A 22212-nucleotide genomic window follows, 5' to 3' on the forward strand; every position below is an offset into this window, starting at 1 on the left:
GCCGCACGTGCCCGCGCCCCACCGCCGGCACCGGAGGCGCGTCAGAGCGAGGCGGGGCGCGGTGGACGGAAGCGGAAGCGCGGGGCGGCCGCTCCGCTTTTCTGGGTGATGTCGGCGAATCGGCGGTGGATTGCAGGCTCAGGCCGTGCGGGCGCGGCGCGGCCCGCGGGTGAGTCGGCGGCGTGGTTGGTTTGTCTTTGTTACTTACAGCCTGCGTTGGGGTTGGAGGTGGGGGTCTGCTTCGACCCCCTGCGTGTTTTTTTTTTTTTAATTATTATTATTTATTTTTTTCATTTCTCAATGAAATATATTCTCTTGTTCCTTTTTCGAAACTGCCATTGTGCGGGTGCTGCTTTGCCAAAGCTGGAAGATCGTGAATAAGAGGTGCCAGGCTGAAGCTGTGTGTTGGGGCGGGTTTAATTCGCTAGCGAGGCTCGGCAGAAGCGGAGCAGCCCGGTGTTACCTGCTAATAGCTGGGCAGAGCTCGGGTCTTCACCCAGCAACCCGGGTTATCGCTGACCTTCCAAAAAAAGCAAAAAAAAAAAAGGTCATATGGCAGAGTTCGGTCTGCTGCAGGATTGGAAGCTCGTTGGTCAGCATTCAGGTTTATATCTTTGCTCTTGTTTTCCTAACGTCTGTTTGGGTTTTTGTCCCTGATTCCACAGTAATAGGAACTGAGTGGTGCTTCAGAACTCATCGAACTTGCGGTACAATTGGGTTGTACCACTGGGGCGGAGACCTTTCCTGTTGTGTTTTGGTGCTAGATTTATTTCTCTTTTTTTTCTTGTTAGAGGGGTTTGGTGGCATTTTCTCAATGGTTGGGCAGAGGTGGAGGGAGCAGACACTTGTATTCTTTTGTGTTGTTTGCTTTTAAGCGTGACCCTAGGCCTGTTCTGAAGGAGTAGTCATGCACACCCTGCAGTGAGTTTGCTTTTTTATAGGAATAAATAGTCCTTTCTAGGCTTGGGAATTTGCTTTCTGCATTTTCAGAGTAAGAGATCGTGAATCAGTTGGACCAGGTTAATAGAGAAGGTGTATTTTGTCATGCATTACTGGAAAAAAAAAAAAGTATTTGCCTTGTCCTTTGTCATACAGATGACCAAACTAGGAAGGAAGAGGAGCTGAGTTGGAGATAATTCTGTTAGTTGTAGTTGTGTTGTGCTCTTGTGAAAGGTCTGGCTCCGCAGGAATTGCTTTTTGTTAACAGCTGGTGACCTGGTTTGATTTCCTTCCCTTAAGCACCCGGAAGACTCCATTGAGAATTGGAGTGTGACAAGTAAACAGGAGAAAAGAAGTTGTTCCTTCCATTCCATGGATCCCTTGGGTGCTCCTTCCCAGTTTGTGGATGTTGACAGTCTGCCAGGCTGGAGTAATGTCTGTGAGGCTACCCAGGTGGATTCTTACCAAAATCCTGTTGAAAAAGCTCAAGTCGATGTTAGGTCACCTTTTCCATACAGGAAAGACCTCAATGCAAAAATCATCTTATGGTAAGTTCCGTATGGTTCTGGTGTCTCTGTCATCACTTCTCCATTTACTGCTTCCTACAACAACCACTGCTATAGAAAAAAAGCTTTCAAGCCCTCCTTTCTTGAAACAAGCATTACAGATCTGGGAGGAAAATATTTTTTTTGTTCTCTAGAAATCTGCAAATCTGATGTTTGCTACGCTATATGTTGTAAATTACACATTCATAGGCATTCCTTGATGCAGCAGACCAAAATCATACTTCTTGCTGCCATACTGGGTTTTTAATAACAAAACCTAGCCAGGTGCTAATATGTTTTAAAATTTATTTAAAATATATATGCTTGTTATCTACCTGTTTTTTTTTTCCGTTCTTTGCTGGCTTTATCAGTATTTCTTTTTTTTTTTTTAATGTGGTTTTTTTATGTGGCTTGCTTGGCCCATTTTTTGGTTTCCTTCCTCTCTCCATTCTCTATCTTCCTGTCTCCATGCTTTTTCTACCAAATTGTGTGCTAAGGTGAACTTACTCCATCAGTTTTTCTTTCCTGTGTATCAGATACTCAAACCTACTCTCTAGATGAGTAACTCTGTTAAGCAGTATAAAGAGAGGAGGATTTTTCAGGGTGCAGATTCAGGGATCAGCCTGAACCTCTTTCCTGGTTCATGCATGCAGGAAATAAGGCTGTTTGTGGATTTCCTGAACCAATCAAAGAAAAAAGAAAAACTAAAAGCTAGACATCTACTATGACTTGGATTTGGGTAAAATAAGTTTGTGCACTTTGAACTGTCATTTGAATCTCTTCCTGTGCTTGGGAATTGTTATTTCCCTTCCTATGCTCTTTGATTCCAAAATCCGTAATGACTATTTGTGTGACAAAAAGCAGGTCAGAATTCTGCTGTTCCATCTTCTTGGATCTCTGCACTGTTTATCTTCCGCTTGTCTGACCCTTGTTCAGCAGTGTCAACATGATCAAATCGTGAGTCCACAGTTTTGGAACAAAAGCAATGAAGAGTTTACTAGTTGCAGTGTTACTTGAGATCTTCATTGAAGAAGAGCAGCAGTGAGGGTGCCCTGGATAATGTTCCCACAGACCAACAAAAAAAAGCACATTGAAATATTTGTTAACACTTAGGAAATAATACACCATGTAGACTGTCATCTTATCTCTAAGATATGAGACAATATGTGCCATTTTGGAACATGTTACATTCCATGCTGCTTTGCATGTTCTGCTAACTAAACCACCCTACACGCAACTGTAACACTGTGCTTTATGCATATCTCCCTAAGTTACTATGAAAGTTAAGAATTTTCAAGGAAATGAAGGATCATGTGCAATCAATCTCTGTCAGTGACAAAGGATGATTCTGCATGGTGAGCACATCAGGGTACACTACACTCTATGGAAACCGTGATATTGCTAATGCTTTAACATATCACAGACAAACAAGGAAATGCTCATTTGAGAATATGCTGCTTAATCTGACGTGTAACCTGCAATGAACTGTTTCCTCAGGAAAGGAGACGTAGCGTTACTGAACTGCACAGCCATAGTGAATACCAGTAACGAGTCTCTCACCGATAAGAATCCAGTATCTGAAAGTATTTTCATGCATGCTGGGCCTGACCTGAAGGATGAACTTCAGAAGCTCAAGGGTAAGTAGCAAAAGATGGCTTTTCTTCTGAAATCTGCAGTCCTTGCATAGTTTGAGGAATTGCTATTTGGGCATGAACTGAAATCAAGATGCAGCGTTTTCCTTTTTTCCCTGGTGTCTGTTATTAAGGTGAAATAAAGAGAGGAAGATAGACTCACGTATACTCCTCCACTTTTGTAATTCAAATTACAGATCATTGAAAACCCTTGACAGGTGTGCAAGTTGCTGAGCACATACTTTGTGTTACAAGAATTCCCTTTATTATTTGAAGCTACTAAGAATGGCTTGCTCATCTGAGCTTTTACTGTAGTAGGGAGCTGTCTTACATAGCTTCAGGTTTTGTTCTTGCCCTGCTCAGTGTGTGAGTGGAAGAAATAAATTTAAGTTTGCCATTGCAGGAATTAAGTGAGTTTCACAACAGATAGTGTATCCTTTCTTTTCCTATCTTTCAGGAAGTAATTTATTCTCAATGCCTATAAATAAAAATGAGTATTTGGGTTTTGTTTTTGTTTTGTGTGAGGAACCAAGAGTTTATAGTTATCCAAGGTCATACCAGAGTCTGATACAGCTTGCAGTTAAAATTAAGGTTGCTCAGAAATATGGTACTGAGCTGAGTTTTGAGACCAGACTGATTCCTGAGTGGTACTGATTACTCTCTTGGATAGCAGCTATTATCTCTTTGTCATGTAGTAACAAAATGGATAGAAGGGCATAGTATTTTGAGTACAAGTTCTCAGTGGCTTAGACTGCAATAGAATAGATGTCCTATTCTGCTCATTCAGCTTGTTCAGCTGTTAAAAAACAGCAGATGTTAGTTAGGATCCTGCTGCATATATTCACTCTTCTAAAATAAACTTGGGCTTCTTTCAGTTCATTGTGAGGTGGGATGGGAGGGACAGGGTTTCAGAGAGTCCTTAAAAATTCAAGGACTTTCAGCTCTGTAGGAAGTTCTCTGTAAAAATTGGGTTTAGTTCCTCAAATTCCTTTTGCCATCCTGAACCATATGTGATTTAGATCCTCCACTCGTAGTGTCAGTGTCTGCACTCTTTAATGCGTTCTACAGATTTATTTCTCTTTTTTGATAGTTTTCCTTCCGTCTTGAGATGGGATCCTTTCAGAAATGAGTTATTTTCTGACAGTATACTGATCGTTGTGTGGGAGAAGAAAGAGAAACTTGGTTATGACTTTGACTGTTATGGACTCATATTAAAGAGTTTAACAGTAGCAGAAACAGAAGGGGCCTTAAGAAACTAGTTAATCATTCAACTCAACTTCATTTTTGTGCTCTTTTCCTTTTTTTTTTTTTCTTTTTTTGCATAGGAGGTTGTTCTTGATGACAAGTGAAAATGTATGGGTTTTAGTCTAAAGCTGTAGAATGAATGAATAGTGGTGATTTTCAGCTCAGTTATTCCTAATTCTCTCTCTCTCTCTCTATTTCATACAGCCCAAGGAAAATCATGATTTTTTTTAAAGCATGTGATATGCTGACTTCTGAAGAATTGTGCTTTCTTTAAAGCTCAGCTAACTAGTGTAGTTTCAATTAACTATAGCCAAGGGCTCAGACTCGCATGTTAACTGCTATTGATACATGCTCTCCTATCCACACATGCTTGTTGCAGTCTAATAAAGACCTTCTGTAATAGCAAATCCTAGTAATCTTCCAATTCCAGTGTGGCTTTTTTTCCACTGCATGCATTTTCTCCTCTCCAACATTCCAAAGTACAAGAGGCTGCTGTACTGCTTGAAATATTACCAGGTAAACGATAAGATTTCCCAAACCTTGATCTTGCGCAAGTCACTACTGGCTCACCTCTCTCCATATGTTAAAACAGGAATTATACTTGCTGCTTAATTTAGTTTTATAAATTTTGTAGAGCTCTGTACGTAGAAAGCATTGGGAAGCACTAAGTGTGATGTCAGTGTAGTTAGAAATTACAGATTCTGCATCTAGTTGTCTGAATGTATTAGTTTCCCTCCCGAGTTCAGAGTGTACCTCAGACTTGCTTCATTCTTTTCTAAAAGAGAAAATACTTAAAATGATTTTTATTACAGGTCTTGGGTTGCTTCTTTGAGTTTGTGTGACTTCAGTGGACCAAAGAGAAGGAATAGAATCGCAAAATATTTTGGGTTGGAAGGGATCTTAAAGATGATCTGATTCCACCCCCCTGCCATGGACGGGAACGCCTCTCTCTAGACCAGGCCACTCAGAGACCTATCTGGCCTTGAACACCTGCAGGGTTGGCTTCTCCAGGCAACCTGTTCCAGTTCCTCATCATCCTTATAGTGAAGAATTTTAGCATAACACCTAACCGAAGTCTTCCCTTTTTCAGTTTAAAGCCAATTAACCCTTTATCCTATCACTACACTCCTTGATAGAGTCTCTCTCCAGTTTTCTTACAGGCTTTCTTATGAACTGAAATGCTTCTGTAAGGTTTCCCTGGAACATTCTTTTCTTCAGGATGAACAATTGCAGCTCCTTCAACCTGTCTTCATAGGAGAAAATAGCTTGATATTTGATACATTTATTGTTTTGATTTTATCTACTAATTTTCCCACCTTCAATGTATCTAGTTGCACTCTCCTGAGTTGAAGCATTTCAGAGGATGTGCAGTAGTTTGAAATATATGCTTGGTATGCCATTATATTCTTCCTTCTTCATCCAGAAGAAACAAAGTGGACGTCTATAGAAATAATGACATGATTTGTAAGATTAAAAAAAGTTTATGAAGAGTTAGCCTAAAGGAAATGTGTTGTTGCTGTTAAGAAGGTGTGCTGTAAGTCTTCAGTAAGATTCTCAATCTGAAACACATCTTGCCATAAAATGTGCTTTTAAATGCTATGAAATAATCTGAGCACCATAACAAATACAGTGGAGAGGGACAAGAGGTAAGCATTCTTGTTCAGCATGAAGCTTCATAATCGACTTGAGCCAAGCTATAGCAGTTCTGCTACAGGAAGAGTTGTCCTAGCCACTTGTTCACATTTCATTCCTTTTCATGGGCAATAGCAATCTATAAGATCACGTTAAAAACTAATCCAGTGAAAAGATTCATTTTCAGCCAGGCCTGAAAGTTTAAGAGGCTCAGTGCAGCTGTACAAGCAAAAGAAAGAAGGTGGGAAATGCTCCCCCTTGAGGGCAGGGAAAGAGGACTGAAAGTACTTGATCTGTTCAGGACTGCAGTAGACTTGATTTCATGTGAAGTGACTTAGTTGAAGAAGAAGGGGGAAAGTTAGCAGACTGTTCTTCCAGGTGCCTTTCTTAAAGGAAAGACAGACTTCACGCACCACAGCGGTTCCTGGATTTTTTTTTATTTTTGGATCCAAAGTGTCTTGACATAGTGAATAAAGAACAAGGGCCTGTGGATGTCTTTAAGGATTCTGATGAACTGATTTCCTGACAAAAGACTGCAGGAGTTACATAGCAGTAACTTACAGAGACTTGCCAAAGATAAATGTAAACTAAAGTGAGGTAGAGGTGTATGCTAGCGTGCAGAAAATGGTACTAGAGTATGTAACCGGAGGGTGCTGGAAGTAGATTAAATGTCTTGTTTCAACTTGGTTGCCTTCAGGCTAGACATCTGGTCTGTCAAGAAAGGTATGATCTCCTTTGAGAATCATACTTGTGCCTTGTGGACACTAAGAAATTAGCAAAACAATGAATGTAACCTTGTTCCGGGGATGTAAGAGAAATGTGTGCTCAATCTTCTTCTGTTTTCAGGAAGGTTTACCAGCAGCTATTAAGTTTTATTTTGGATAAAAAAGACTGCAAAGCTCCTTAAAGCAGTCTCTGAAATCCAAATAGTTAAATTCTGAAGGATACTTGTGTTGGTGTTCTCTATGTAGCATAGTAAGCACTCGAGTTAAGACAGCACTTCCAGCAATTTACGGCTTGTCTTAATATGTATAGTTTTGAAAATCAGGAGGGATCAGCAGAGCTCTTACCTATTCAGCATGACCAGGTAGTTTTAAGCAGCTGCTTTGGGAGAGAGAGAGAGAGTACTATCCTTAATATTTGATAGCAAAAAATACTGATTTTTACATGTGAAGATGAAACTTGTCTGATTCTAGAGAAAGTCAAGAGCTTGAATACTTTTGACTTTCTTTTCATGAGCTTCGTGTTTGTTTGTTTTTTCCCAGGATGCAGGACAGGAGAGGCTAAACTCACCAAAGGATTTAATTTGGCTGCACGCTTCATCATTCACACAGTTGGACCCAAATACAAGAGTCGTTATCGTACAGCAGCTGAGAGTTCTCTGTACAGCTGTTACCGGAATGTCCTGCAACTTGCAAAGTAAGCACTTAGCAGCAGCCATCCGTGGCACTTCTTTTTCTCCTTATGCTTTGGTCTGCACGGAGATCTGAGCTGGTTCAAGTCTTGAAGCCATGTAGTTAGAGCTGTGCAGTGTTCCTCCATTCTGAGGAGAAGTAAATAATTGTGCTGGGCTCCGTGCTGTCAAAAAGGTTTAAAAGAATTTGGTCAGGCAGCAGCTTCTTGTGTCTTTGTGCAGCCATGTGAACATACCCACAGGCAGATCTGACTGCTGCAACAATTCATGTGTTTGGCCTGTCTGCTTTCATACTATAGCAGCAATTCTGTGTCAGGGTGCAAGGTTATTTCTAAATCAATATTTGCTGCAGATGAGTTTGTAGTTCTTCCTCTCTTTCATCTGTGGTGTTTTCTACTTCCCCTTACATAACAGTTCATCTTTATGGTTTCTACTTTCCTGTGTTCTGTTCTTCTCCCATGATGGCTGTTGTAATGATAGCCATCATTTTAAAAAAAAAAAAAAAAAAAAGGAAAAAGAAAAAGAAACTTGAACAAAAGCAGTGTCAGAAAATATACTCTATATCTATGTTGGGTTGGGAAGATCAGCTCATCCAAGTCTGAGCTGTGTGTTACAGTGCAGTAGTAAGTGTTTTGTAATCCAGATTACAGCTAAAGTTTCTAGTGTATATAGTTATTATTGGGTTTTGTTTGCTTGTCTTTGCCTTAAAATTGATGATCAAAGTCAGAACTGGATTTGAACACTTTATCAATACTTCTTCATTATTCATAATTCTGCTTACTAATTTCTGAGTGCCTTTTAGTCCTTCTATTATCTAGAGTAACTTCTGACATTTATGGAATTATTGTCTACCAGCTCTGAGCTAGTTCAAACTCTTCTGACTGTTGACTGCACCTTTGCTTTCCTTTTCTAACAATGTGGCATTTTCCTGTTCTTGCTTTTCTTAAAGTCACTCCATGCCAATGATTGTCAACTCATAGATATGACCAAGTAAGCCATTTCAGTCAGAGTCTGGACCACTGACCCCCATATTTTTTTATATATATATAAGGTCAGGTTGGGGAATAGGGTATTTGCAGTGAAGAGCACTAGCTTTGTTGTTTTGTTTTGTTTTGTTTTTTCCCCTTTCTTTCCCTTACTGTCAATCCTATGCAGGAAGGAAAGTTTTGGAAAAGATTCTAGGGAAGCTGAGGGAAGAACTTCCTCATTCAGGATATGACAAAATGCAGAAACAATGTAGCTGAGGTAGAAGGAGAAACGCTGAGAACAAACATGAGGGAAAACGATGTGGAATCATTAATGGTTTCTCTCAGTTTCTGCTTAATGATGGTAGGCATGTATCTTTCCAGGTAAAAATTCTTCTGAGCAAACCTAGAGGAGTGTTACTACTACACAGAGGCAGGGGATAAATACTGGTGTTATCTACTAGACTGGTAAAGCTTTGTTTCCATCTGACTGTAGATGATGCTTCTATTTATTTATTTCTCTTTCTGGATTTCAGGGAACAGGCAATGTGCTCTGTAGGATTTTGTGTCATTAACTCATTGAAAAGATGCTACCCCTTGGAGGATGCAACCCACATAGCACTGCGTAAGTCTGTTGGAAAGTGACATAAATTCATTGGTAGTATTCAATAGATTGCTCATCTCTGCAGACTGATGTTGATACAGGGAAGCTTCTTTTTTTAGGGGACTGTGATGTGTTAGAGGAGGATATAAAGAGGGAAGCTTTACATGGGTCAACAGGAATGAAGGATAAAAACAAATGACCTTTCTCTGAGAGGTTGTCAGTAAGCATCTGTGAGAATTCTTGTTGGAACTTTTACTGTTCGATGTATTTATTAGTGAGCTGGAAAAGATGCTGAAGAGTGAGATGAGCTTACTTGTAATTATTAAAAGAAAAATAAATAAATTGTCCACTGTCTACCCTTGTATAGTTCTGCCTTCACATGATGGGCTAATGCTGGAGAGCTAAACCTTGAGACTGTAGTGGTTTCCTGAAACCATCAGCTTAACAGAGTTCAAAGGAACAAGCTAAGCAAGGCAGAACAAAACAGAGGATGTTATACTAGAAATGTGTGGTTTATCCACTTCTGAAGTTGTGTGTTCGAGTAAAAACTGGAAGTTCAGAAGAGGTCAATGAGAGTAGGCAAAGGCAAGGAATAACAAAGGCTAGTCATCTTCAGTCTGCAATACACTGAAACTGATGGGTGTATGATAGTCTTCTGTAAGCTCACAAGTGGAATGAAAATGGTGCATAGGAATCAGCTGTTTGCTGTCTCTCAAACTGAGAACTAGGAACTCTAAATGGATGCTAATATGAACCATATTGAGAGAAAAAAAACAAGGAGAAATGTTTTTTTTTATAATTGCATCATTTGTTATATGGAACTTACTAGAATAAATTTTTGTAGATAAAAAAAATTCAAGTTTGGATTCAAGTATATCAATATGAAATTAAAAAATGGACTTTACTAGAAACAAACAAACAAAAAGTCCTTGGCTGAAATGACTTTGTGTGTTTTTTCCATTCTTTGAGAAGAATATTATGTATTTGCTTAGTTCTTACTTTTTTTTTTTTCTGCCTTTTTGATTTCTATTGGCCGCTCCTTCTGTCTGCATTCCATTTATAACTTTTGTATGCTGCTTTAGCATAGCTGACCCTTGAGTTTTTGTGTGTCTGACTTTGCTTTGTACCAACTTCTATATGGCTTGCTGTCAAGCTGCTTCTGTGGTAACTGAGGGAACCATGACTTGTTCTAGGGATATCTGTTTTTGGCAACTTGCTTAGAACTACGTAAAGGAAGGATTTGGCTTGGTTTTTGCAGGGTGCTTGGTTCGTGTTCAACAAATTGAAGTGTACCTAGTAAGCTAAAATCACAGACTCTTAAATTTTCATATTCATCTCTAAAGTGAGAAGCAGGAGAGAATGAGGATGGAATTTGCAGTATGCCCAGCACCCCATTTCTTGTTAAACCACCACTTAATCCACGTTTGTGTGCTGCCCATGATACTACTTTGTATAAGAGGGGAGATGTCTCTCTCTATTCTGCACTCCACTGATTTCCCTTGCTTGTGGTCATGTGTGTAAATGTGTTCTTCTAACTACATTCATTCTTCCTTGCAGGCACAGTTAGAAGGTTCCTGGAGGTTCATGGGGAGACTCTGGAGAAGGTTGTGTTTGCAGTCTCTGAGCTTGAAGAGGTATTTTCTTGAAGTTCATTCCATCGAAATTCATAGGCATGTATGATCTTCTCTGTAGCTGTATCAACTCCCACACAGTTTTGGATTGGGATTCCCACTACAAATCATCCTGTCTCTCTTAGACTCTGGTTGTCCTTCTGTTTCCTACCAGCATAGCATCTTATCCAGCACTGCTTGTATTTCTAGAAGTCACCATGTTCAATCTTTCCATTTATGGCTTGCCTGTTCCTGAGCTATGAACAAGAGTCAGTATTAGAGTTTATAGTATATACTTGTGCTAAATGTGTTCCAGCGGCTAGAACACAGGTTTCTTGTGCAAGGCTTGCTCCTTATACAGTGTTTTTGTCTTGTGCTTTTAAAAGATTGCCCTGGTTTCCAGTATAACTCACCCACAAATCACATACAAAGACCTTAAACATTGCTTGCTGGCTTGTTGAAGTAACAACCTTGATATTTCTTGACTTGTTTTCAGATAGGTGATAACACTTTGAATATTGATTTCTCAATATATATCAGACTTGCTAGTGGTTGTTCCTGTGGAGAACACCAGCACCATTCATATTACGTTTCCTCTGGATGAGGAAAATAAATAACTTAATGGGGACTTGTAGCGACCCACTTTAATCTAGGCATTCTTTGTTTGAGTCTGTCATCCATGTAAATTCATTACAAAACTGAGTTACCTACTTTCTACCCAAGTTCATGACTTCAAAGCTGGATCTTCTCAGGATCACATTCCAGTGTGGCAAAGAAAAAAAAAAAAAAAAAAAAAAAAGAAAGAAAAATTAATTTTATTAAAGGCAACTGCTTTTATTGCCAAGTAGCAGTCCAAATTAAGCCATCCAGGGAAGCAGTGCTTTGCCTCCAGACCTCAGAGAAGCTCCCTGCTACAAGGGCAGGTGTTAACGTCTGAATAATAAGGATGCGTGGTGGACCTTCACGCATTTTTCTATTTGTAGGCCACTTACCAGAAGTTGATGCCTCTGTATTTTCCAAGATCTTTCGAAGAAGAGATACAATCCTTGCCTTACCTCCCTGCAGATATTGGTAATGCAGAAGGGGAGCCTGTAGTACCAGAACGGCAGATCAGGATTACTGAAAAGCCAGGTGTTCCAGATGGTGAGTTTTTAACTGAATTTTGGAATAAGGTCTCTATGTGAAAGTCAGGGAAAAAGAGATAAAGCGCATAGCAACCAAAGAGATGTCTTCCCACACCACCTCATTCAAGACAAGCTGTAACAAAGGGAATTGTCAAGCTACATTGTAAGCTTTGCATGTTCTACAGCAGCAACTTCTGCTTTCTGCTTTGCTGTGGAGAGTGACTGGAGGATGTGGTAAATCTGTTGTTTTGTCTTTTTTTTTTTTTTTTTTTGGAGGGAGAGAGAGGGTGTTCATTCCTTCTGCAATTTTTCTCCCAAGTTGGTTAGGACTGTTTTTTTCCCCTTCAGAATTGTACCAGTCCTTGACTGAAATAAGCATTGTTGTTAATGGATTTTCACACACTGTGTCTTGAAATGTTGTTTGCATCTTGATCTGATTTTTGTTGTCGCTGCATGTGCATCAAAATAGTAGATGCTTAATGAAAATTAGCAGAAACTCTCTAAAAGGTAGAGGAACTAAATAATTCCAGGTGTTTGAGAAGTGATTGTCTAAAGCTTAGTAAATGAATTCAAGTTGTGAAGAGGTTGCCTGAGTTTCAGGATTGGGATGTTGAGAGATGTGAATGGACTTAGCTGTCTTCCCCATTAATAGTCCTGTGTAAGGTTTGCACTTCAATTGAGGCCTTAAGCTATGAAAAGCAGAGAATTTGGAGTAAGTTTAAAAGGTTTTATGCTTTTGCATGGCTGGTAGCAATAAGGCTGAGTATGCAAAAAGGATACCAGTAACTAAATTTTCCTGTTTGTGGTACGAGATACAATGTAGCTACTGCTGTTCAGACTGCAGTTTCTTGTTTGTTTTCTTTTCTCTTCTCTACCTAAACCTCTGGCTAGTGATGTTTGCTCCTTTGACTGATTGCTGTGAGACATTCAATCACTGGCTAACAACTTATGGAATGTTTGGTTTGGCATATATGGGGGCAAATGTGTAATGGAATCTTTTCCCATTGTTAGTATAGCATGTCACACCAGAGCTATGAAACTCAGTTCTTATCCAAACTGCCCAGAGAAGGCAGTACCAGAAGCCTCAACATTTTCCTTGAGGACGTCAAGTTCAGTGGACATTCTCATGTTGTTAGCAGCAAGTGAGCCTGTGCTGTTGTACTTCATCTCACAGCCATGTAGCAGATAACCAAACTCAGGTTATCAACTTGTCTACTGCCTCTGTTACAGCAGTGTCAGTACAAAAGAAAGACTTGAGCCTTTCCTGCAGTACAGCTTCTAAACTGAATAAAACTGCAGCACATGTCATTGTATATGCTTACTTTTCCTCTTTTGACAGCTAAGACAATTGTAAACCCTAAATCACTCTCTCCAGACCTTATTTTTGGAGTTCTTGAGAGAGTTAACTGTCATTCCCTTTGTTATTACAAGGGGATAGCTAGGACCTGCAAAGTTATTTTACAGACAAACCAACATCTTAAGGTTAAGTCTATAGTTCTCAAGTAGGTGTTATAATCATGGTACGTTGTGTTCTTTGTGTATCATGATGAATGGGTTGGCTCACTGAGACACAGCAATTCAGAAGCAGCACTGCTGTTTCATACGCTGCTTGAACATTTTATGCTACCTTTGTTTCTACTGCAGATGCTTCAGATGAAGAGGGGCTGGAGGCAGATTTGTCTTTCATTGGTTCCCATGCTTTTGCCCGCATGGAGGGAGATGTTGATAAACAGAGACGCCTCATCCTTCAGGGACAGCTGTCAGAGGCAGCACTGCAAAAACAGCACCAGAGGAAGTGAGAATTTCCTTGTCTGTGTGAATGTTTTGGGTTAGCTAGTTGTTCAGAGGACCAACCTTCGTGTTCATTTCATTACCTGTTAAGTCTGGTTTCAGTCTCAGTAGCAACTTCTTTATTCTGAATAGAATGGGTAGCAAAAGGAAAGCCATTGAATCCACTGGCATGCCCAGTGCACTGGAACAGCTGGCTTGTCCTTTTGCCACATGATGTCACTGCTTTGTCACCACTCTATGTGGTGGAGTCACTGGCTTTAGTGTTGCCTGCTTGCTTCAGAGGCTCTGGGCAGCTAGCAGTAGTTTACCTCTTTGTCTCAAAGTAGAAAGATGAAAAAGCTGCAGTATCCATTTATTTCTCTTGTTTTTTATTTTCTTTCTCTTCTGCCATTAAACTTAATGTACCTGATCACTTTCAAAGAAGCCAGTCCAATACTAGAGACTCTTGTGGAATGATGTTTGCCATTCCTAGTCAAATTGTTCACTACTCGAAAACTAAAGTAATACCCATATATGACTCTGGTTACTGGGTACAACTTCTAGACTCCTTTTCGAGAATACTTCTCATTTTTAAAATGGCGGCACTTCAGTGGAAAAATTTGAGATGTTTTCAGCCCAAATGCAAAGTCATCAACAGTTGTGTATTGTGTACCAGCAGTTGCATATTCAGTGCTCCAATAAAACTTGTTAGATGAGTCTGTGAGCACTTTTTTTTTTTTTTTTTCCCCTCCTCCCTGAAACTACTTTTGCAATTTGAAAGAAGCTTCATTGGTCAGAAATCCATGTTAAGAGAGTTTGTTTTGTTCTTCCTTACATATACTACTTCAGGCTTTTAATGCCAAAGGGGGAGAACTAGATTTGACCAGATGTCCTTTTTTTTTTTTTTTTTTTCTTTTTTCTTTTTTTCCCTAGTTACAATCGTTGGCTGTGTCAAGCAAGAGCTGAAGACCTCTCTGACATTGCTTCCCTTAAAGCCTTGTACCAGACAGGTAAATTCAGGGTACTGATGACTAATGTATATTGCCATAGAATAAAAATACAAAATAAAAATGTAACATTTTCTGTATGAGTACAACATATAGTATCATAGAGCTAGGCCAGTGCCTCTGTAGTAAAGCAGGTGTTCTCTCTTAATTGACTTTAGAACTCAGTGTGGTAAACTCCCAGAGAGCTTCTCTTTAACAGGGTGAGGATACTTGCATATTCTAAATTTATCTGCAGAATGTAACCAGTAACATTCTGAAAGGAAGAATGAACTCAATGGGAATGGGAATTTGAAGAACAACAAAAAAAAGTAATGTTCTGTGGCTAGTTCAGCAACAATTATAGTGTTGCAGTTATGCTTTCTTGCTAGCAGTTTTTGATGTAATAAGTACCATTAGATTAAGCCAATTTATAAGATGCTCTATGTGAGGTAATTCATTGTCTAGTCTGAATAACCCACTTTCTTGCAAGTAAATGAATGTGGCTTTCTAGTGATGAACGCAGAGAATAAACAGTAACCAAAGCAGCTTTTGATGCAGTTTCTCTGAAGAAAGAGTCTTGTTCCTTCTCCCTCAGTTTAGATTTGAGTCGCTCTTCCCTGCATCCTCCTTACAGCACTAGTGGCATAGTAAACTGAGAAATATATCTTATAACTTTGAGGTTAGTAGATATGGAAGTTAGGGAGAGAATGAACATCCTGATGATTTTGGTGGAAAGTATTAGCTGCTAGGTCCTTGCAGCATGGGAAGCAGAAGTACCTTCTCATTCTTTTTCTTTAGGTGGTGTCACATTTGGAAGTGAAACTTGCTGATCCTAGTGGCTTATTACTGCTTTGCTTCATGACAGAAAGAAGCAAGTAGTCAAGCTTTTAAAATCATAGTTGTGTCTACATAGTCAGTGACTCTGCAGAGAAAGTCTACTCAGAACTTTTGCCTCCTGAAACTCCAGATGCTTACCATCATCTTTATACAAATACCAAGGCTGTGCGATACCTTTTGCTTTGTTTAATTTTTAATTATTTTATCTTAGACAAGGCATGTTTTGGGTTGATATTTCTTGACTTAGGTAAATGTCATGTGCACAACTGATGTAAAATTATATTCCTTGATACTTAAGTTTCTAGGATATAATGCAACTGCCTTTTCTAGACCAGCATAGATACTGGCATAGTGAGAAGTAACTCTAGCATACTTCCTCTGATTTCTGAGATAGAAACCAGATGCATTGTGAAAATTCTGACTTGTGTTTTCCTGGTTTAAAAAAGGAATCTGACATGGCTGGGAGATGTTTCATCATGTTATTTTTTTCTTGTAGGTGTGGATAACTGCGGTCGCACAGTGATAGTAGTTGTTGGAAGAAATATCCCTGTAACGTTGATAGACATGGAAAAAGTAAGGCTTTGTAAAACTGAAGTTGTGTAGGTTGAATGCGAATGTTCAGAATTTGAGAATCAGATTATAAAGAGTAACTTGGAGTTAATACTAGAAGTGTTATCTGCAGATGGCTTAAATGAATCATAGAATGCTCCAAGTTGGAAGGGACCCAGAAGGATTATCAAGTCCACCTCCTGGCTCCATACAGGACTACCTAAAAATCAGACCTACATCTGAGAGCATCATCCAGAGGCTTCTTGAATTCTGGCAAGCTCAGTGCCATGACCACCTTACTTCCCTAGGGAGCCTGTAACTATGTTTGACCGCTTTCCTGGTGAAGAACCTTTTCCTGACATCCAGCTTGAACTTCCCCACTGCAGGTTCATGTCATTCCCTAGGATTCTTTTGCTGGTCACTAGAAAGAGTGTAGATCAGTGCTTACCCCTAAAAGTAACTAAAAAATATTTACCTAAACAGATCAAAACTTATTCCTCTATATAATTTTGTGTATTTTGGGATGGCTTTTCTGGAGAAGGAACTGGACTGTGTTCAGAGAAACATGCCTTCCATGAACTCATTTTTTTCTTCTCAAAGAGACTCGCCTTGCTTCTGTAACTGGAAAACACAAAGTTAAATGTAACAGGTCAAAATAGTTTTTCATGAAAACAGCAGGAATTGATCTCCATCTGTGAAGTCAGGTAGACTAAAAAAAGACATTCAAATGACTGCGGTCAAGTTAAAGATTTGGAATATTCACCTTGCTTTTGTAGCTCAAACAGAACGCCATGCAGTTTCATAACTTCTGATCTGTGAATGAATTAGAAGAAGCATGTAAAAATATAGTGCAACTGTGAAGGAATTATTTGCAAAGAAATAAATTCCATCTTTTTTTTTTTTTTTTCCATCTCAGGCTCTTCTGTATTTCATCCACGTCATGGATCATATTGCAGTTAAGGAATATGTCCTAGTATATTTCCATACGCTCACAAATGATTACAATCAACTAGATTCTAATTTCTTGAAGAAACTCTATGATATTGTTGATGCCAAGTAAGTGTCAATATGAGAATAACCCCTCTGTTCTGTGCAAATGTTTGTCATTCCTTTTATCTGTTTTCCCATTTAGTTGTTGTGCTGGGGCAAAGATCTAAGTAACGAGAGCAATAAGAAGGAATATTTAAACTTTTCAGCTCAGAACTATATTTGAAATCAAGAAGCTCTGTTCTCTGCCATCTCCTGTCTGTAGCTGTTACAGAAATAAACGTATGGGGTTTATTGTCTCTCCAGAAGTGGAGCTTTTGGAGCCTGACATCGTTAGAAGTATGTTTCTAGTTGTGAAGGAAGAGGCCTGGGTAACATTGTCAGTCATAGTTGCCCGTAACTTTCACTGTCCACATAAAAGATTACAGGCTATGATAATAAAAACTATAATTCTGTTTTTTCTCTTTGGTCCTAGTATGTGCCCTTGCTTATACAAGATCTAGCTTTTTAAAATGACAGCACAGGCACTTAAGCAAAATGGTCTATGTTTTGACAGTTGCTGTCTCGGTGAACATAATTAGAAGTCACTTTTAAAGAGCTGTTTTTCTTTTTTTAAACCAGGTACAAGAGGAATTTGAAGGCATTATATTTTGTCCACCCAACATTTCGCTCAAAGGTGAGGTATATAGTAGAAAGAAAAAAAAAAAAAAAAAAAAAAAATCTGGATATTGGCAGAGTAGCATATAAAACTGTAGTGTAAGGAACATAAGTTATATTGAGGCTTTCAAAATTAGACAGTATCTTCTGGCTCCATGAACAGAATTTGAAATTCATTTCTGCCTTTGATCTAGCTGTAGACTTTCAGCCTGCAGTGCAGTGCAGTTGTCTTGTTCCTGTTTTGCTGTGTATATCCTTAACAGAGAAATGCGTCAAGCAGCAGTGAGATTAGTTAGGATTTATAGAGTGTGGAGTAGCAAAGGGAAGAGTGAATAATGCTTTTGTCATATGGAGTACTGAAAAATCCTGTCTGTCCTTTAGGAGATGAAAAACTGGTCAAACTGTAAGATGCTGTCCTTTGCTATGACCTGTGTGGGGCAACAGAAGATGGCGCTCTCTTTCTTCTGTATTTTGCATCTATGCGACTACTTTAGATGATCTAAGTGTCAGGCAGCAGCCCTTCCTAAAAATTTTTGTCCTATTAAAAGATTAGAAATATGATCCTCCATGTTCACATCAAGTGTATTTGTTCTACTTTTTTTTTTTCTGACATTGATTAAAATGTGATAAAACTGTATGTTTCTACATGTTCAGCAGGGATTTCTCAACTGCTGAATTTCTGAAGATTCTATTCTTTTTCTGCATGTACAGCTGGGACACTGTGAGACTTGGAGCTTCTTGTCTTTACACAGATGAGATTGCAGCCTCCCAGCAGTGTATTTTCCATTTTCTGTCAGGATTATTATTTGTTTTCACCCTATCACTCAGACTTCAGATACGTATAGAATTAGAGTTTCCAGCTCTGATGCTTCAGAAAATGAATGAGCAGACAAACAGCATTACTAAGGTCACAAAGTTGAGTGGAAAAGCTGAAGCTGGGAAATGCTAGTGTTCCAGGTTCTCAGCAGTACTTTATCCCCATCCTCTTTTCCTATGCAACTCTATTTGATTGGGAAATGTTTTGTGTTGGAGGATGGGAAGTCATGTTTACCAGTCCATTGCTTTTTTTTTTTTTTTTTTTTTTTTTTTTTTTTTTTTTCTCCCTTTGAGAAAAGCAATGGAACTCGGCAGGTCTACAGGACAAGCAGATAGTTGGCAGAAAGCAGGAAGGATGAGAAAGAGAACTCTCTGACTTGCTGGAAATTTAATTGGTTTGTACCCAATTCTAGCAGCACAACTGGAGATAAAAGGATATGTCAGTGTCATCCTGACAAGCCTTTTCTTCAACTGAAAGGCAAGAAGGATTGCTGCTGACTGTTGCAGAGACAGTCTGCTTATGAAATATGATAAAGGATATGCAGCCGAAAGTCCTGGTGGAGACGGTGACTGCTAAAAAGCTGTATTGAATCCTGGAACAATGAGTGGCTGCTGTCTTTTACAGTTGCAGTGTTTATTTCTGTGCTAAGAGATAAGAGAGACTTGGAAATTCACATATCGCTAGAAAACAAGCATTGTTCTGAATGTACTTACGTACTTTATGGTGCCAAGTAAGATTGTTTGGTTTCTAGATATGAAACTGTTTTAAATTACATATATTCCAAGGCTGACTGCTTATCTATAACACATGGCTTTAAGTATGCAGGGTTTAGCAGTTTCTCAAAAACACAAAGAAGTAGAAGCAGGATATTCCCTACACAGTCAATTTTTGTAGGTTAATTCTGCCTTTTGCGTTTGCTTTGATGTGAGCATTTTTATGGTCTGTGAGGAACTCAATTCTCTTGTAGTGGTTTTGGAAAGTAACAATTTTTACTATGAAATCACACAACTGGCCACAGTAACAAATGTCACTTATCTAACTAGAAGGGTTCCTAACTTGCGTTATGAGAAGTTTTCCTTCATTCATGAAGGGAAAATGGATTGGATGAATTTCCAGGTTTTTTTTTTTTTGGGGGGGGGGGTATTTTGTTGTTTCGTTTTTAGGTTATCACAATTGTTGCTGAGTGACAGCTTGTGTTAAGATAACTTGAAATACTATACACGTTATTCTTGTACATAAAAGTTATTGCTCTAGCTGTCTACATGTGAATAAAGGGCTTTTTGGGGCATCTTTTTTGTGAATTCTCTCACCTCTCCATTCATCCCAACAAAGCTTTCTAGAATCTAGTGTGTTATGAGTGAAGCATTAGTAGGTGGATATTGAATAACCTCACCCAGAGAAATTGTTTACATAAGTTTAGTAACTTGACTGTGATTTTAGAATGTTTTAAAATTGAAACACACGAATTAATATTCATAATCCTCATCTTCATTTTCATTATGAGCACTTTTTCTTGTTTTTTTTCTGTAGTGGTCGTAAAAGCCATTTCTGGAGGTCAGAAATGTACATAAAGGTTGTTGCAGACTACTTGCAGCTTTTTCCACGAGATCCTTTTTCTTGTAATAAAACTTTCCTATTGTAATAAGTTTCTCCTAAGGTTATGACCCAACTGAGAGACAGCATATTTTATCTGTTCTATGCTGTTTTTTCTGGAAGAAAAAAAAAAAAAAGAGTTGATACTTTTAACCCTGTGGTTTTCTACAGTAGAAAATAGGGAACTTAAGTTGGCAGCTAGGGAAGAGCTGGTATGGAGTTGGACACACTAGCTTTAAAGCTCTAAAGCTTGCTAGGAAACAGCGGTGTGTACTGTTTGACCTTGTGTTATTGCAATTATATCAGTGCCTCAGTTTTAGCTCAAGCCTATTTTTGAATATTATGTTGAATGGTAAGGCTTTGAAACAGCACCATCTTAATTAGTTTTTGTTTGGGGTTTATCTTCAGGTCTCAACATGGTTTTTCACTACCTTTACTGTCTCAGGGCTAAAGGACAAGATCCACTATGTGGAAAGCCTTCAGCAGTTATTCACAGCCATACCTCCAGAACAGATTGATCTCCCTCCTTTTGTTCTTGAGTATGATGCCAGGGTGAGTGATTTCATGTGGCAAGTATCTGTCTGTGCTCCCAAGTGTACTTATTGTGTATCTCTTGTTCTGGTCAGGAAAAGCTTTTAAAGACTTGATTTCTACATCTTAAGAATGAGGAAAGCAAAGAGAGAGTCTAATTGTTCTGTATTTTGTATGTAATCCAAGGAGTGGGCTTGACCAAGAAGCAGACTTTGTTCCCAGTAGTTTCAGCCTCTTGTGTGCATGAGAGAGACTATATTTCTTCAGCCAAGAACTGTAGCTTAACATGTTAAGAGCCTGTCTACAATATATATAACTTGTCATGCATATACTATGTAATTTACACCTGTTTAAAAAAAAAAAAAAAAAACTGTGTTTTTTTTTCTTCCCTATGCTATGTATCAAGTACATGGCAGGAGTGAGTGGGGAAGCAGCAAAGAAAAGTGGAAATCAAGTAGGGAACCTTGCCACAGCATTGGTTCTTCCTCCTTTTTTCCCCATCCCAGGTCTCTACCCAAATGGTGGAATGAATATGATTTCCACTGCCCAAGTCAATTCAAACAGGTTGTGTTCTAACTACAAAGCAACAGACAGAGCTGCATAGGCAACTTTGTCTTGAACTGAATAACTTGCTCTCCTGGCATTTGTGGCTTCCTTGCATCATAGTTGTGGCTGAATTTTTGACTTGTTGTTTGTTTAAAACAAAGGCAAAACCAAGGCCTGTTTTTTCCTGATCACTGAAACAGTCCTGTCCTGGGTGAGTTGTGGTCACTGTACTTATGGAAGAAGCAGTCAGGAGTACCTGTTTGTTTTTGTCTCTGTATTAGCATCCATTACACTAAGGTGTGTTGGAGAAGGTTTTTGTTCAACTATTTATTCTATTCTCATTTCAGGAAAATGGGCCTTACTATTCCTCGTATCCTCCATCCCCTGACTTGTGATCTGCAGTCCTGCAATGCTGTTGGTTTCCCATGGATCCAATGACCTGATGTCTGCCAAAACCTGTGCATTTGCCCACAGAATTCAGAGAGAGGGTTTTCCTTCCCCAGCTCTGGTATTTTTTTACTGATGAGATATTTTCAAGCACTCAAGCAATCAGAACACTTTATGCCACTGTGAACTGTACAACTATTTCAAATATATTTATCCAATGGAAAAGTTGATTTTTTGGGGGGATCAGTACTTTATTTTCTTCTTTTTTGAAGCCGTTGCGTTTATTCCTGAACAGACTTTCTCTTTTCAGGGTGATCCATCAAAAACATTTGATTGTGTTTATAACTATTATAGTTTTCCACATCCATTTGTAATACCTGTTTTTGACTGGTTTGTACAAATATTGTGCAGTACCAGCCTGACATGTTGCTCATTATATGGTTTCTATGCTTTCACGTCTGGTCACTTTCCCTATTGGTTAGTGATGATTACTTTGGTTTTGATGCAGCAAAAGTACCTGAAATTGGGAATACCGTGTTTGCAGGCTGAACAGAACACTGCAGCCAAGCAAAGATTACTGCAGCACTTAGTACCATAAATGCTGACTGAGCTAGGAGCCTGATACAGTCCCAGTCCATCTTCAGTGAATGATGTGACATGTCAGGATGCCACTACCCTCCCAGCAAGAATAAAGTTGAAAAGCATTTACACTTCCTTTATACTCTTCTAGAGTTCTTCATGTCTGCTTTGAAATGCCAGATGTGTTTCTATGATAAATGAACAGCATCTTTCTGAATTGGTGGAGAGGCCAAGTGGTTTCTTAGAGATATCAGTGTCCCTTTT

At 39.0% G+C, this 22212-nt stretch overlaps 1 protein-coding gene across 3 annotated transcripts; it reads left to right on the forward strand.

Moving 5' to 3' along the window:
* The first annotated feature begins 21 nt into the window (after positions 1 to 21).
* GDAP2 (ganglioside induced differentiation associated protein 2) lies at positions 22 to 22088 on the forward strand. Of its 3 annotated transcripts, none has more exons than XR_014886533.1 (14): positions 22 to 169; positions 1240 to 1487; positions 2982 to 3121; positions 7258 to 7411; positions 8908 to 8996; positions 10533 to 10609; positions 11569 to 11728; positions 13354 to 13504; positions 14413 to 14489; positions 15799 to 15875; positions 16768 to 16907; positions 17460 to 17514; positions 20351 to 20457; positions 21330 to 21345. XR_014886533.1 is itself a non-coding variant. In XM_010718726.4 (14 exons), the coding sequence occupies exons 2-14, from the start codon at positions 1312 to 1314 to the stop codon at positions 21375 to 21377; spliced, it is 1488 nt and encodes a 495-aa protein (XP_010717028.2). In that variant the 5' UTR covers positions 23 to 169; positions 1240 to 1311; the 3' UTR covers positions 21378 to 22088. The 3 variants fall into 3 exon arrangements, 2 of the variants coding, with proteins under 2 accessions (XP_010717044.2, XP_010717028.2); XM_010718726.4 differs by having other exon boundaries at positions 23 to 169; positions 20314 to 20457; positions 21330 to 22088; XM_010718742.4 differs by lacking the exons at positions 13354 to 13504; positions 14413 to 14489 and having other exon boundaries at positions 20314 to 20457; positions 21330 to 22088.
* The last annotated feature ends 124 nt before the right edge of the window (positions 22089 to 22212 follow it).

Source organism: Meleagris gallopavo, chromosome 1 (assembly GCF_905368555.1).
Source record: "Meleagris gallopavo chromosome 1, MGAL_WU_HG_1.1, whole genome shotgun sequence".
Classification (NCBI taxonomy): domain Eukaryota; kingdom Metazoa; phylum Chordata; class Aves; order Galliformes; family Phasianidae; genus Meleagris; species Meleagris gallopavo.